The 18,155-nt window shown below is 48.0% G+C and overlaps 1 protein-coding gene across 1 annotated transcript in view; it reads right to left on the reverse strand.

Moving 5' to 3' along the window:
- Window positions 1–2,897: 2,897 nt before the first annotated feature.
- The window catches only part of LOC139279793 (palmitoyltransferase ZDHHC18-like), a 38,782-nt gene continuing 23,524 nt past the window's right edge, over window positions 2,898–18,155 (reverse strand). Inside the window, exon 9 of the mRNA XM_070899017.1 lies at window positions 2,898–5,016. Within this exon, the coding sequence (XP_070755118.1) occupies window positions 4,783–5,016 (234 nt within the window). The 3' untranslated portion in view covers window positions 2,898–4,782. The remainder of the gene's footprint in view (window positions 5,017–18,155) is intronic.

The following is an 18,155-nucleotide window of genomic DNA, read 5'->3' on the forward strand; positions in this document are numbered from 1 at the left end:
GTTAATTAAGGAGAGCCAGCACGGATTTGTAAAGGGCAGTGGTTGACTAATCTAATTGAATATGTGGATGAAGTAAGAGAGAAGATTGATGAAGGGAATGCAGTGGATATTGTCTATACAGATTTTAAGAAAGCGTTTGACAAAGTACCACAAAGGCTGGTTAACAAAATTGAGGCTTATGGAATGGGAAGGTCAATGTCAGCTTGGATAAGAAATTGGCTAAGGACAGAAAACACGTTGTGGTAAATGGTTGATTTTCAGACTGGAGGATGATAGATAGTGGTGTTCCCAAAGAGTCAGTGCTAGGACCACTGCTTTTTTTGATGTATATAAATGACTTGGATATTGGAAGAGAGAGTAATATTTCAAAATTTGCTATGATATCATGTGAGCCACCCCTCTGAGAAAATGCACTCTTCATCTGGATTCATTCTCACCTTGAAGTCCTTGGCCTTTGCTATGATCATTGGCCCTGAAATTGCCACACCTTCAGACCACTTCAAAGCAAACCATTAGCTTCGGCTTTCGCAAATTCTTGCGGGCCATTACCTTCACGGGCGATTCAGAAGCATCGATGAATCCTTCAAGATCTGTCTTTTGCTTCTTGATATTTGTAAATTGTTGATGATCGAACTTCGTATTCCTCCATCAAGTTACGCACACTTCTGCCAGCTTCATACTTCTTTATAATTTCTAAATTCTGCTGGATGTACAATACCTTTCGTTTCCTTTTAGTGCCTCCACAAGACATTTTAACTGCTTGAACTGCTTTCAATGCATGTGACAGTTGCAAAGTGAGAAAGAAGTCCATGCCTGCTTCAATTTGTGTGTGCTTGCTAGTTGAAGTGATCGAGATTTTCACGTGTGAAACAATTATTTACTGCCTGTGTTAATTGCGAAGTGAGAAAGGAGTGCACGCCTGAGTCAATTTATGTGTAATTGACACTTGAGCTGATCGAGATATTCACATGTACGACAGTTTTCAAAAGTGCCATTGCAGCAGGTTCTCCATTAGATCAGTGTACGGATAATCAAGAGTTGCTTGTACCAAACTTGGAGGTGTGGAAAACAGTGAGGATATCAATCGACTGCAACAGAACATAGATAAGCTAGCAGAATGGGTAGACAAGTGGCAGATGGAATTTAATTCAGAGAAGTGTAAGGTGATGCATTTTGACAGAAGGGATAAGGAGAGGCAATATAGACTTAATGGCACAGGTCTAAAGAGTGTGCAGGGAAAGAGGGACCTGGGGGTTCATGTTCATAGATCTTTGAAGGTGGCAGGACATATTGAGAGAGTAGTTTGCAAAGCATATGGGATATTGGGCTTCATAAATAGAGGTATTGAGTACAAAAGCAAGGAAGTTATGCTAAATTATAAAGTTCTGATTAGGCCACAACTAGAGCATTGCGTTCAGTTCTGGTCACCACACTTTAGGAAGGATGTGAAGGTCCTTGAGAGGGTTCAGAGGAGATTTACCAGACTGGTTCCACGGATGAAGGATTTTAGCTACAAGGTTCAGTTGGAGAAGTTGGGGTTGTTCTCCTTGGAGTAAAAGAGGTTGAGGGGAGATTTGATAAAGGTGTACAAGATCATGATGGATTTGGATAAGGCAGACAGAGAAAGGCTGTTCCCATTAGCTGATGGTACAAGGACTAGTGGGACATAGGTTTAAGGTTTTGGGCAAGAGATAGAGGAGGGATGTGAGGAAGAACTTTTTTACGCAAGTACTTTTCCCTCCTGGATTCAGTGTTCTCTCATTTTATCATAATCTTGTGCAGTTGTAAAAATGTTCGTTTCTCCTATAAAAACATCGAAGAAATGACCTGGAACATGCTGCCAACGAGGGCAGTGGAAGCGGAGACGATCAATGATTTCAAAAGGAAATTAAATAGGCACTTGAGGCAAATAAACTTGGATGGCTATGGGGATAGAGCGGGGGAATGGGACTGACTTGATTGCTTTACAGAGAACCAGTATGGACTTGCTGGGCTGAATGACCTCCTTCTGTGCCGTAATAACTCTGACCCTTTCTCTTAGTTGACTGTCTTGTGTGTGTGCCTTTGCCTATCCTACTGATGTCATGCAGTGCTACCCAAGTGGCTGCAGCATGGCTAGTGGAAGACTGCTGACTTTCACTGGGGGACACTGCACATGACCTTGCTAGCTGATCTTGAGGGGCTGGTGATGGGGATTTGCTACCCTCTCGTCCTCCTCCTCCTCCTCTGAGGTAGTCTCACAACACTTGGTGGCAAGGGCTGCGCCTTCATGATGGCCAAGTTGTGGAGCATGCGGCAGAGCACCACAAAATGGGACACCCACACCAGCGAGAACTGGAGGACACCTCCCAAACAATCAAGGCAGCGGAACTGTCGCTTCAGCAGCCCAATGATCTGCTCGATGACATTCCTGGTGGCAGCATGGCGATCATTACATAAGTACTGGCCACAAGTGGTGGGGCTGTTGAGAGGAGTCATCAGCCAAGTGCAGAGCGGATAGCCCTCGCCTTCGAGCAGCCACCTTTGAGTTTAACGTGGTGCCTGGAAGATTGCTGGCACACCAGACTGGCACAGGATGAAGGCATCATGACTGCTGCCAGGGTAGTGGGCATTCATCATGATTTGCTGGGTGAGGTCACACAACAACTGCACAATAAATGAGTGGTCGCCTTTGTGGTTATGGAACCCCAACCTGAGAAGAGCACCTCTTCCTGCACACAGGTGTGAATTTTTCCCATTTCCCACACCCACCATCTTCGGTTCTGTTCTGCATGAAACTGTCCAATTCTAGGGTATTAATATCTATGGACTCGTGTTCCCTAAAATCAGAGCTGAGACTATCTGAAACTTATTTCACATGGGACACAACAGTCAGGAGAAGGACCAGACGAAAAGAGAAAAATGCAGAACTTTTTTTATTCTTTCAGTTTCTGATAGATTCATATTCTGATTCACCCAGTCTCCAATTCTGATCCGAGTGTTAAATCTCAGGACATGGGACCATTCCAAGAACAATACTAGCAGGAAGCATTCATACATTATTCTAGTGAGACAGAGATCAAGGAGGCTGCTAAATGTCTGCAACAGGGAGAGATTATTGACATACACACAAGAACCCATTGCAATGTGAAGCATGAAATGTACCTATATTTATTGAATACAGGAAGACTATGAACAATCTATAGTAAACAGATGCATTTTGGAATATATACAAAGCAGTTGCACAAGGCACTTTATATCAACTGAAGCAACGCATAATATAAATCAGAAGCACCTGTATTGCTTAGTAATTTAGATTTTATGTAATGCCACTTGAAATCATATGACTATAATCCCATTATCACTGAAATGTCCTCTAGAATGCAGCTTCTACAATGAGCTGGCTATTCAACTGGGCAATTCCTATAGCTCTTCATTGTGTATTAGTGCGGGGGCCACCTCAGAGTATCGGACAGTGAGTTGTGTTTTCAAAGAAGGATGGTGAAGGAGGAGTTTGATGGGATCACTGCCAGGGCCTGAGGGTACTTTTCAAGGTACAGATTTTGAGTAAGATTTGTCTGTTCAGAATGTGGTGCCAATTAAACACCACAACCTCATCCTCACACAGACACATTTGGGAAGCAATGAGCCGTGTTGTACAATTACAGACACTGATCTCCCCAGAGCTCCACTGATTGAGAGCAAACACCTTTCATATACGAGTGCAGCATGGTGGAATTATTGAGCAAAGCAATTTAGATAATAAGTGCTACAATCCTAGTCAACCGAATGATCAAGAACACATTAATCAACTTCTTAACCAGTTATATTTTGGTGCATAAGAGACCTGAATGATTAAATCTTTACAACTCCTTGATTAGGCACATAGCCAGTTACACACAATACAAGTGTTGTGGACTAAATACACAGCCTTTCCTGAACCTCCCTTTCATTTGCTGTGGATCCAGGTTGAAGTGACACTGCAGTGTGAGCAGTGAGCATACAGATAGTTACAGCTAAGGGTTGGGTGTCTGATGATATTGGTGGTACACTGGGTGCGCACATAAACTCTTTAGCTTGGCACCATTTACCCCGCTGTGATATTGTGCTTATATTGCAGCAGTATTTAGTGCCTTTAAATCTCCATAGTGCAGATACTAACTGATTATATCTTATTAAAATGATGCAGAACAAAGCATTTCAACCCAGTGGGTGGAGCGATAACTGTCTTTGTATCGAGAGAGATGTGCTCAATAGGTTTATATGGCAGCTTTATCTATCCAATCAGTATGAATAATGGATTAACTGGTTTCCCAGCCAATCATGATGCAGCAAACAAGTTTATTCACCCAACCAGTACATTATTGGTAGCGTTTCATCCAATGAGAGGGATCGATAAAACGGTCGCAATTATCAATCCAATCAGCACCTGTTCCAATATCCCAGGTTATCATCTAGTCAACACATATGACACAAAGCCTACCTGCTCCATTCACTTTCATATATATTTAGTGTCTTTCTATGGTTCTGCAGCAAGGAATTAGTCAGTCCAAACATCTGACATTACAGAACATTTGTAAATCCTTTCTATCGAAATTCCCGTCACCAAGTCGAAGAACGGTACAGATTAGTTGGCAGCTCGTGACCTTTGGTACTGGTGTCTCCCACCGCTCTCCAACACAAAGCAGTAATAATGAAATATCTTTCTGTTTGAACAGAGCCCGGGGTCATGCGGTCTCTGATTGCTCACGTTTAGATATGTCCAAGATCTGCAGTTGTCCGATGGTTCGATCCGGGAACGGCTCATGCACTGGGGGAAGAGCCCGTCCTCGGTGCTGGAAACTTCAGCTGTATCGTACCTTTTCCTTGGGAGTGTGAAGGTTTGATGTAGCCAGGGGGCACGTCGGCACAGACCACTGCACCTGCTGCCTTCTCTGGCACGGTTTTATTCAGGACACACAAACCTGGCTGGAAGAGAGAGGCGGGGGCACTCTGGAAAAACAACTTAACACCTTGAACACAAGTGCCCTGGTCACACTGCAGGAGCAGAGGAAGGAGCAAAGGGTTTAAAAAGGGATTGGAAAGGAGAGAAAAAGAGAAAAAGAGAAAGCCTTTAGTAACATTCAGAAATATTCCTACATGTGAGATGTTTCAAAAACTGCACCAGGATTAGGATGCGATTATCAACAGAATTCAACCTCACAATGGGCTGGGCCTCAATTCAAAATTTATTTAAATATATAATATTAATAACATTTTTAGTGTCAGTTTTCATGAGTGGATGCTTGTAATGGCTCACTAAAGTAAAACTATTGAAATAACGAGCAGAATAGTTTAAATTTAGCGTAATCACTTTAATTTACAGTCCTGGATGTGACTCAGCTAACCCTCGCACCCCCCCCCCCACCGCCTGCAGCAGTAGATGGAACTGGAGACAAACCCCACCTTTAGGGGGAGGAAAAAGCACCAGAGTGACCTACTGTGACCCAAGGAGGTCAATTCCAGCAGTCACTTTGGAGCGGGCTAACCAGTGATGGGGAAGAGTCCGTGATACAGAGTAACCCACCCCATTGTCTCAGGATCGCCTTGAGTGAGTGCAAGCAGCAACAGGAAGAGAAACTATAAGTAACAGGTAAAAATAACCAATACAAACTTCTGGAGAAGCATAATCGCCTGTTCTCGGAACAATCTTTGCAATCACCTTTTACATCTTCAAAGGTCTGCACTAATGACCTGATATAGATCCGATTGCACTCCAGCAGAGGCACTTCTGTCACATGTCCTTGCTATTGGAGTGCGTGGGTCCAGGTCAACCTTTGGTAAGGTTACTGGCTGATGACCTGTTGCTAATGATTAAACTGTGCACTGGGGTTAGTAGCACAACAAAACTCAAGTGAGTGTGCAGTCCATGTCTGGCAGTGTTACTGTTGTACGTTAAACAGATCCAGAACCGCTGAGACTCAGTGATAGTTCATAGAAACCTAAACGCTACTGATCCTTTGGTTATTTGATAGAATAATATTCAGGTTGGTGTCTGTCGTTGAGGCCAGTGGGACAGCAGATTTAACATCTGCATGTGGCACCAAGCTGAGCCCAGTATACTTGTGAAGAGAGGGCAAGTTAAACCTTTGGCAGGGGAGTCCAGAATAAGGGGGCAGAACCTTAAAATAGAGGTTGGCCATTCAGGGGTGATGTCGAGAAGCATTTATTCACACAAAGGATAGTGGAAATCTGGAACTCTCTCCCCAAAAAGCAGTTGAGGCTGGGAATCAACTAATCTTTTCAAAACTGAGATTGATAGGTTTTTGTTAGGCAAAGGGTATTAAGGGTTACAAAACTAAGGCAAGATAAAAGATGGGGTTAAGATACAGATCAAACATGATCTAATTGAATGGTGGAACAGGCTCAAGGGGCTGAATGGCCTCCTCCTGTTCCTTTTTTCCTATCAAATCTTAGCAACATCCCAGGACCTTTAAATCAAATGTCAGCATCACTACAGTGGAGCAAAGAGCAGTCAGATAGCGATGCTCATAATATCAGCTGATGTCCAGTAACACTCACTCAGCCAGCTGATATGAAAGTGACAGTCTTGCACGGCAAGGCAAGATAAAAGTCGCAGGTCAGAATGTCATGACTTTTTTTTTATTTCAAAATTTTTTTTTTTATGACGAGGAGCCTGCGATTGGATGAACTCCAGCCAGCTCCCAATTTCAACCTCAATGTTGTGTGAGGCTCAGACATCAGTCACCTCCTCATAGTGAGAGGGACAAGAATCCCAAGACAGAGGCTGGTTTACTGACACTGGTACAGGCCTGGGGCCAAATAGCCACTCAGCTCCAGGAGCTGGTGGCCCAGGGAGATGTGCACAGAAAGGACAGAGGAAAAAAATGTTTTACAATCAGATTATTACAAATAAATCATTAAAAGATGTAAAAAAAAGCCAATCGTTCACATCCAGGGTAAGAGGCCGAGCACCACCAAACAACACTGACACGGTCAGCAACACAGAGCAAGAGAGACTGCAGCTAAACATCGTTACCGTCAGTCACAGGCTAAACTCTATAGCACAGTATATGCCATTTTGTGAATGAACTCATGCAGAAGAGAGTCCCAGGTGATTAAGACTGAAACTAAACGATTCTTAAAACCAGTCAACCCTGGCAGCACTGGACAGAGACAGCTTCTGACAGCTGCCGCTGAAGTATTAGAGCAAAGACAGCTTATTACTCACACCCACCTGTTTTACCAGCTCTCAGCTCAACCATGTCAGGTCTTATGCAGAGTCAAAACACGGTAACGCAGGGAGCTGACACCACCCAGAGTACAGGGCAGGCAGTGGAAGAGAAGGAGCCTCAGCGTGGACCAGCTTTGAATAGGACAAGGTGGGGTTCCAACTGGAACAATCTGCTGGGATCCCTGATCTCTACTGAATGAGCAGGATTAGATCTCAGACACAACACAAAATGGCCACTTGAGTTGGGTACCAGTGAACCATCATCCGGCAAGGAACAAACATCTTCAGGGAGGAAGAGGGGGAAGAGAGGAGAGGGGATGGAGTGAGTCAAGACCTGCAGAGGAAGAGGAAATGAGGGAGAGGGGGAGATGAGGGGGAGGAAAAAGTGAGGTCAACACCTTAAGGAGAGAATCGGCAGACAGAAGAGAGGAAAAAGTCAATATCTGAGAGAGGAGCAGGAGAAGAGAGATGGTGGGGATAGAGGGAACGATGGGGGAAAGGAGAGGGAGAAAGACAATGGAGAGCAGAGAGGAGGAAGAGGGCAGAGGAAGTGATAAGACTGGAAGGGAAAAAAGGATGAATTTCCTGAAGTGTTTTTCCAGTCTAATTATCTCTAATTACAAAAGCATTTCCCTCTGATTTGGACCAATGAGGACAGGGCAGAATCCCCGACAGGAGCTGGAGATGTCTGTAAAGCCACCCACACTGCCGTGTCTCGATCAGCCAGGTGGAGACACAGGGCTGGGGCTACAGCCTGTCCACTAGGAGGTGGAACACCTCAGGCTACCACCACATGTACCAAGCCACACTTACACCTAGCAAAGCGGCACTGAGCCACAATCTCAGACCAAGAAACCTTATCCTATCAGTCTGCTTGTTCAATATAACACAGTCCAACACTGATCCAGGGTGTCACTATATGGTCAGTGAGGAATGCCTCATTCTGGGTGTCTCAGCATTTGTTTGCGGATTCTTTGCTGCCACTTCTACCTGCAAGGTGTGCCATGCAGCTTAAACAGTGAAGGGGCATTGGTTCTGTACAGTGCTTGAAATGGTGTCTCCCAGAGGATGAGTGTTATTAGTTTAAGTTTGTATCATTCGTGATGGACCCCACAAGTGTGAGTGATAGCGAGGAGCACATTTTCCATCAGTGGACATCCCACACCAACGATGGTCATACTCATTTGCAGCAGGTACGAGGGAGTCAAGTGACTGCATTGATTCGGTCAGGATTTCCCTCCATGCAGCTGGTACTGGAGCGGGGGAAGGGGCTGGTGACATTCAACCCTAAATAGAGCCACCCTCCCTCTGGCACCCCATCTGAAACAGGACCTGAACATGCTGGGGCTCTTTTTTTCCCTAGAGGGCTGACCTGAGGGAGGGCTTTAAAATGATGAAGGGTTTTGATGGGTTGCTGTAGAGAAGATGTTTCCACTTGTGGGGGAGACCAAAACTAAGGATCATAAATATAAGATGGTCACTAATAAATCCAATAGGGAATTCAGGGGAAACGTCTTTACCCAGAGAGTGGTTAGAATGTGGAACTCACTACCATAAGGAGTAGTTGAGGCGAATAGTATAGATGCATTCAAGGGGAAGCCTGATAAACCTATAAGGGAGAAAGGAATAGAAAGTTATGTTGATGGGGTGAGATGAAGAGGCGATGGGGGAGGTTTGTGTGGAGCATAAATACCGACATAAAGCAGTTGGGCCAAATGGCCTGTTTGTGTGCTATAAATACTATGTAATTCCATGTAAGGATTTCCAACTCTTCAGTTTCAAAAGGCCGCCGGAGGCCGGTCTGAGGGCTACAGACAATGTCCTGGATACAGAAACCAGGAGCTGAAGTTAAATATAAACTGTAGCGCGTCAGGATTGCAGATACTAGTATGAGATGGGCTTGCTAGCAGCCTCCCCTGTACCTGCAACTGGCTCTGAGGCCTCTTCCAGGCCATACCCGGTGATTACTGGCTGGCTGGGCCCTCGGTCCTGCTGCCCAGGAGAGCACCCTGCCAAGGTCAAGTTTTAAATGTTCAACTTGCAGGTGGCAGCCTCTGCACTGTCCAAACAAGAAACCTAACTGCACAGAGGTTTAATAATGGTCTGTCTTTAACCCGACACTGCCCCCCACAGATTAGGCCCTATACTACATGATGCCAGAGGTCAGCGCAGAGCAGGTTTTTAAATAGCGGGGAAATACCGATGGAAATAAAAACTTCAGTCACACGTGGCACCGCCTTGCAGCTTCACCATGTGGAGTTTCAGAAATTACCAATATATTGCAGCTGGAAACTTTGTAGAAATGTTAGAGCCTGAACTGGTCCTGCACATCAGGCCAAATATTTCCACTGCCGGGTTCTTCAGTACACTCAACCTGCACAAAGCAGCTGATGGCAATCCCAGGCACGGGCCTTATGTGTTTACTCAATGATTAGTTGGGATTTTAGACAACACAATTCAGGCCGGCATGAAACTGAAAAATCAGAACCATTATTAATGCGAAGTATATAGGTTGAGCATCCGGAATCTGGACACCAGACCAATCCATGGCGGGGTCGTCCGGAATCCGGAAAATGTTCCGAAATCCAGACATTTTTAAAAAACCGATTACCGATGCAAGTTGGGCCTAGGGAGGGGGAAAACACCCAAAATTCCAAAAAAACAAAAAATTTAAATTCACAAAACCCTTACCTACTAAATCGCTGAAAAATAATTTTAAAATAAAAACTTTAACTTGCCTTTTTTGCAGGTCTTCAACGCAGGTTTTTCCTGGCCGCCGAACCCTGACCTGCAGCCAAACCACCGACCCCTGACCCACAGCCAACGCTGCCAATCCGCCGACCCCTGACCCACAGCCGACCCCAGAACCGCCGACCCCTGATCCACAGCCGATGCTGCCGAACTGCCGACCTACAGCCGACGCAGCTGAACCCAGAACTGCCGACCCCTGACCTGCAGCCGACCCTTTACCCACAGCCGACACTGCTGAACCCAGAACCGCCGACCCCAGAACCGCTGCCTACGCTGCCAACCCGCCAACCGAACCTGGAACTGCCGCCGAACCCGGAACCGCCGACCCCCGACCTGCCGCCACCGCCCCCTCCACCGACCTTCCGCCGCACCTTGGGCAAGGTTTTCCGGATTCTGGACATCGGAAAAGCGCCCCTGAGGTTTGCGGATTTCGGATGCTCTACCTGTACTCAGAATGGTACCCATCTGCAGCCTCCCAGACTCGAGGGCAACCTCAGCATGAACACTGATACAGCACATTCTTCGCCTGTTTTCACAAGTGTGGGTTGGATCATACACGATTTACAGATGCGTCACCGGTAGGAATTTGCGCATACATCCCATCATCGGTTCAACAAGGCACTATGGACAGGTGTAAGACGGCAGGACAGTGCACCACTCACAGACCACCCTTCCCACAGGACAGTGCACCACTCACAGACCACCCTTCCCACAGGACAGTGTACCACTCACAGACCACCCTTCCCACAGGACAGTGCACCACTCACAGACCACCCTTCCCACAGGACAGTGCACCACTCACAGACCACACTTCCCACAGGACAGTGCACCACTCACAGACCACCCTTCCCACACGACAGTGCACCACTCACAGACCACCCTTCCCACAGGACAGTGCACCACTCACAGACCACACTTCCCACACGACAGTGCACCACTCACAGACCACATTTCCCACAGGACAGTGCACCACTCACAGACCACACTTCCCACACGACAGTGCACCACTCACAGACCACATTTCCCACAGGACAGTGCACCACTCACAGACCACACTTCCCACAGGACAGTGCACCACTCACAGACCACACTTCCCACAGGACAGTGCACCACTCACAGACCACACTTCCCACAGGACAGTGCACCACTCACAGACCACATTTCCCACAAGACAGTGCACCACTCACAGACCACACTTCCCACACGACAGTGCACCACTCACAGACCACACTTCCCACAGGACAGTGCACCACTCACAGACCACACTTCCCACAGGACAGTGCACCACTCACAGACCACACTTCCCACACGACAGTGCACCACTCACAGACCACACTTCCCACAGGACAGTGCACCACTCACAGACCACACTTCCCACACGACAGTGCACCACTCACAGACCACCCTTCCCACACGACAGTGCACCACTCACAGACCACCCTTCCCACACGACAGTGCACCACTCACAGACCACACTTCCCACAGGACAGTGCACCACTCACAGATTACACTTCCCATAGGACAGTGCACCACTCACAGACCACATTTCCCACAGGACAGTGCACCACTCACAGACCACACTTCCCACAGGACAGTGCACCACTCACAGACCACATTTCCCACAGGACAGTGCACCACTCACAGACCACATTTCCCACAGGACAGTGCACCACTCACAGACCACATTTCCCACAGGACAGTGCACCACTCACAGACCATACTTCCCACAGGACAGTGCACCACTCACAGACCACCATTCCCACAGGACAGTGCACCACTCACAGACCACCATTCCCACAGGACAGTGCACCACTCACAGACCACCCTTCCCACAGGACAGTGCACCACTCACAGACCACCCTTCCCACAGGACAGTGCACTTCTCACAGACCACACTTCCCACAGGACAGTGCACCACTCACAGACCACACTTCCCACAGGACAGTGCACCTCTCACAGACCACACTTCCCACAGGACAGTGCACCACTCACAGACCACATTTCCCACAGGACAGTGCACCACTCACAGACCACACTTCCCACAGGACAGTGCACCACTCATAGACCACATTTCCCACAGGACAGTGCACCACTCACAGACCACATTTCCCACAGGACAGTGCACCACTCACAGACCATACTTCCCACAGGACAGTGCACCACTCACAGACCACCATTCCCACAGGACAGTGCACCACTCACAGACCACCCTTCCCACAGGACAGTGCACCACTCACAGACCACCCTTCCCACAGGACAGTGCACTTCTCACAGACCACACTTCCCACAGGACAGTGCACCACTCACAGACCACACTTCCCACAGGACAGTGCACCTCTCACAGACCACACTTCCCACAGGACAGTGCACCACTCACAGACCACATTTCCCACAGGACAGTGCACCACTCACAGACCACACTTCCCACAGGACAGTGCACCACTCACAGACCACACTTCCCACAGGACAGTGCACCACTCACAGACCACATTTCCCACAGGACAGTGCACCTCTCACAGACCACACTTCCCACAGGACAGTGCACCACTCACAGACCACCCTTCCCACAGGACAGTGCACCATTCACAGACCACCCTTCCCACAGGACAGTGCACCACTCACAGACCACATTTCCCACAGGACAGTGCACCACTCACAGACCACCCTTCCCACAGGACAGTGCACCACTCACAGACCACCCTTCCCACAGGACAGTGCACCACTCACAGATCACCCTTCCCACAGGACAGTGCACCACTCACAGACCACCCTTCCCACAGGACAGTGCACCACTCACAGACCACACTTCCCACAGGACAGTGCACCACTCACAGACCACACTTCCCACAGGACAGTGCACCACTCACAGACCAAACTTCCCACAGGACAGTGCACCACTCACAGACCACACTTCCCATAGGACAGTGCACCACTCACAGACCACACTTCCCATAGGACAGTGCACCACTCACAGACCACACTTCCCACAGGACAGTGCACCACTCACAGACCACACTTCCCACAGGACAGTGCACCACTCACAGACCACACTTCCCACAGGACAGTGCACCACTCACAGACCACACTTCCCACAGGACAGTGCACCACTCACAGACCACACTTCCCACAGGACAGTGCACCACTCACAGACCACACTTCCCACAGGACAGTGCACCACTCACAGACCACACTTCCCACAGGACAGTGCACCACTCACAGACCACACTTCCCACAGGACAGTGCACCACTCACAGACCACCCTTCCCACAGGACAGTGCACTTCTCACAGACCACACTTCCCACAGGACAGTGCACCACTCACAGACCACATTTCCCACAGGACAGTGCACCACTCACAGACCACCCTTCCCACAGGACAGTGCACCACTCACAGACCACCCTTCCCACAGGACAGTGCACTTCTCACAGACCACACTTCCCACAGGACAGTGCACCACTCACAGACCACATTTCCCACAGGACAGTGCACCACTCACAGACCACCCTTCCCACAGGACAGTGCACCATTCACAGACCACCCTTCCCACAGGACAGTGCACCATTCACAGACCACCCTTCCCACAGGATAGTGCACCACTCACAGACCACCCTTCCCACAGGACAGTGCACCACTCACAGACCACATTTCCCACAGGACAGTGCACCACTCACAGACCACCCTTCCCACAGGACAGTGCACCACTCACAGACCACCCTTCCCACAGGACAGTGCACCACTCAGAGATACGTCCAATAGGACAATGCACTATTTATAGACACACTTCCAGTAGGACAGTGCACCACTCAGACACATGTCCAGTAGGACAGCGCACTATTTACTGGAAGCCGGGAGGACAATGTGCTAGTTACAGGCACAGACAGTTGGAAAATGAGCTACTTCTGCAGTCAGTAGTACCACAGTTAGGTCCACATTCTTTGAAAAGAACATTTCACTTTCTATGTACACAGAGTATAATTGAATGTTAACATTGTAACTTAGCCATTCACCAAAACCTAATCAGTAATTTTAAAGTCTTTTTGCTCTTTGTTTTGTTTACATCCTCCAAGTTTCTTCCCTCTCCTTAAAGCACCGACACTCACTGTAATGCAGATTCCACCTGTGCCAATTATACTCAGTCACCTCGCACCACTGGCCATTCAAAATGTGCGATATTCAACTATCAGGGGCATCACAGCCCAATTGACTTTCCAATAGGGGTCGCTGGGTCAGGAGCCCCGATTTATATTTTCCCCCCTCTTCAGCCCAGGGATTCTGAGGCCATTTATAAAATGTCAGTTAGGGTCAGCTATACAGACATTTTATTTAATTTAAATCAAGAGATTAGAAAACAGTAACTAGAGAGATGCTGGGAACAGTACCTGGAGGTGAATGAAAGGAACACTTTCCTAGGATCTAGGACCAGCGTCATCATTTGTGGAGTGGTCATATTATGATCACAGATCATAGAATAGTACAGCACAGAAGGCGGCCATTTGGCCCATCGAGTCTGCACCCGCTCTTTCAAAGAGCAATCCAGTTAGTTCCACTCCACCGCTCCATAATCCCTGCAATTATTTCTCTTTTAAAGTATTTAACCAATTCCTTTTAGAAGGCAACTATTGAATCTGTATCTACCACCCTATCAGGAAGTGCATTCCAAACCTTAACCACTCATTGTCCCACGATAACCACAATTTACCCTTAACTGGCTCTCCATAATTAGTCCAGTCTAGAAGCCCAGTTTAATTCAGTGTCTGTACCATTACCTGCGAAAACGATTCTCTACAGAGAGCTGCAACTTTCAAATGAACATCGGCCAGCTTTCTGTGCCAATGGCAAGCCAAAACTCAATATAATTTCACCCTCGGGTCCACAGAGCTGAGATTTCCCGTCAGGATCAATGTTCCCTTTAAGCTCCTCCCGTGGAGTCTTCTCATCGGCTTTTCATTGGGAAAAACAGTGCATGCGCAGTATTCTGAATGGGCCGCGCACCTCCCCAACGCCCCCCCCCAAATAAATTAACAGGAACATTGGTCAGGACACATGTAAAACATTTACACAACACACCAGACACACGAGGATCTGGGATGTTAAAAGGCTGGATAGTAACAAAGAGTAATCAGGTTAATGAGAGCAGCTAGTTACTGGCTGTTGTGCATCTTCTGCATGCAGTGGCCATAGGCGATGAAAATGAAGAATATGAGGGGGAGTGTGACTGAGAGTGTGAGCACGCTTACCAGCTGACTGTCAGCTCCAGCCTCACTCTGAAACCTCTTACATCCCATCAGGCCGTGCATGAAACCGCAAAATCCTCACAAGTATCCTCCTAGGGAACAAACACTCAACATTACACAGAGACCAACGACTGCTGTGTCTCCAACTCTCTCTCACCCAATAGCTCTAGCACCAGGGAATCCATATCAGACTGGAATGAATGGCCCTCTCCAGGATTGGGGGCTTCCCCGAACCCCTCTGCCCAACCCCTCTCTCTTCCCCTTTCCAAGATTGAGGGGCTCCCCTTTCCCCACCCCTCTCCCTAACCCCTCTCTTTCCCCCCGCCCCCGTCACAATCCCTCCCTTTCACCCCCCCCCACAAACTTTGACTGTTGGTTCAGTTGCTGCCAGCTGCGTTTCCAGCATTTGGCTTTCTTGGATTTGAACACAATCACCCATTGGATCGTTACACTGTCCTGAGGAGGAGCTTTCTATACAAAATCTACACGCGTGACACCCTCAGGCATACAGTACCTACATGCGGGATTCCATCAACCGTACAATACCCACATGCAAGACTCACTCAGCCAGTATAGAACTGGGTTGGGTTTTTCATGGCTGTAATGAGTCAGCCTCTGACTGTAGCCCACAGTAAAAACAGCAGAGAATGGACAGACACTAGGGATTGAAGACAATGGACATAGTGATCACAGACTCTCATCACAAGGAATACCACTGAAAAGGGCTAGCTGGTTACTCCATGTAGGTACCTCCTCTTGGGCTGGTGCACACTGCAAGTGCAGTATGTTCCAACATTATCCGTGTCATTTGAACAAGAAATTAAACTTTGACTAAAGCTGCCTGAAATCTCAGTGGGTAAAAATGCACTATGTGATCTAGCACTGGGACACAAATATCAGAAAACCCCTGCTTCAATCCCTGGTCTCCGCTGAGTTACTCTGAACACTGAGTGGGGCTGTGAGCTGGCTTGGAGTGGAGGGCCCCTGGAGAGTAGCAGCGGGGATTTCGGAGTGAGATGTGTAGACCCTGGAAGAGTTTACTTATGTCCCCAAGCATTGTAGGTAGGTTCAGACCTCGGAGTTCTAGCTGGTGAATCTCCCATGGTGATGCTCACAGATCAGGCCACGATTTGCAATTACAGCTCTGGGTGTTGTTGGGAACTGTGTGAATGTAGGGTTTTAGTAACAATGGAATTAAGTTAAATGGTATTTATATAGATGCAAGTTTTATAGAAAGTTAAATTCTGTAATACCACTCTCATTTCAGCCCCAATTCTTGACCAACACACTCTGCAATCACAAGATTCACCCGGTTATGGGAAGAAAGTCAATATTTTCATATCATTTGTGGAGTATATTTGCAGAGATTATAGTTGCTGGTGAATCTTTTGGGTGATGTTGACAGGGAGGGGGAGCGGGGTAGGGACCACTGTGTTGTCATCATCATCATAGGCAGTCCCTCGGAATCAAGGAAGACTTGCTTCCACTCTTAACATGTGTTCTTAGGTGGCTGTACAGTCCAATACGAGAGCCACAGTCCCTGTCACAGGTGGGACAGATAGTCGTTGAGGGAAGGGGTGGGTGGGACTGATTTGCCGCACGCTCTTTCTGCTGCCTGCGCTTGATTTCTGCATGCTCTCGGCAATAAGACTCGAGGTGCTCAGCGCCCTCCCGAATGCACTTCCTCCACTTAGGGTGGTATTTCTCCAGCGACTTGAGGTGTCTGTTGTACATAGTCCATGTTTCTGAGCCATACAGGAGGGCTGGGTTGTATAGAAGTAGCAATGGAGAGAGAGAGATGGGTGGGATGGTGTTGGGCAGGAACATGACATTGGGTCATAGTGCAGGCAGAAACACCAAGGAAGGAGATTGTTTCTGTGTGCTGGGTGTTTCTAGCTACCCCATATTAGTTACCCCTGCGAATAGGTGAGGATTTCCACAGCTGTGCTCAAGGACATGGGCAGAGCAGCAGGATATTCAAGTGTTGAAATGAGCAGCTAGGTGACGTCAGATTGCACATGGCCGCCCAAGGCCAGGATGTGTGCACACGCTATTTTACAGGACCTTTGGGGAGAAGAAAAGCTGGAAGGAAAACAGAAGAAATAAAGCTGTATTTAGCGCACCTTGACGAGAGTTAGTGGCAGCTCCACTGGGATTGAATGACGGTCATGTGGGCAGGTTCAGTGAGCCTAGCTTTGTTAAGAATTAGGTTGGGTCAGCAGGATTCTTCCATCTAAAGCACTTCTTCCCAACACACATCGCACAGAAATCAGTGCTTAACCAGTGATTTTATCATCATAGGCAGTCCCTCGGAGTCGAGGATGACTTGCTTCCACATTAGAAATTAGTTCTCAGGTGACTGAAGAGTCCAATGTGGGACCTACAGTCTCTGTCACAGGAGGGGCAAATGGTGGTTGAAGGAACAGGTGGGTGGGGAGCCCGAGTTGTCACACGCTCCTTCCGTTGTGGACCCTTGGCTTCAGCTTGCTCTCAGCGAAGAGACTCGAGGTGTTCAGCGCCTTCCCGGACCACTTTGGGTGGTCTTGGGCCAGGGAGTCCCAGGTGTCGGTGGGGATGTTACATTTTTTCAAGGAGGCTTTGAGGGTGTCCTTGAAGCATTTCCTCTGCCCACCTTGCTGTGTCGGAGCTCTGAGCAGAGCGCTTATTTTTGGAGTCTCGTGTCAGGCATGCGGGCAATGTGGTCTGTCCAGCAGAGCTGATCGAACGTGGTCGGTGCTTCGATGCTGGGGATATTGGCCTGAACAAAGACACTGATGTTGGTGCGCCTATCCTGCCAATGGATTTGCAGGATCTTGCAGAGGCAGCATTAGTGGTACATCTCCAGTGTTTTAAGGTGCCTACTGTACATAGTCCATGTCTCAGCCATATAGGAGGGCGGATATCAACACTGCTCTGCGGACCATGAGCTTGGTGCCAGGTTTGATGTCCTGGTCTT

This window comes from Pristiophorus japonicus, chromosome 14, assembly GCF_044704955.1.
Source record: "Pristiophorus japonicus isolate sPriJap1 chromosome 14, sPriJap1.hap1, whole genome shotgun sequence".
Lineage (NCBI taxonomy): Eukaryota > Metazoa > Chordata > Chondrichthyes > Pristiophoridae > Pristiophorus > Pristiophorus japonicus.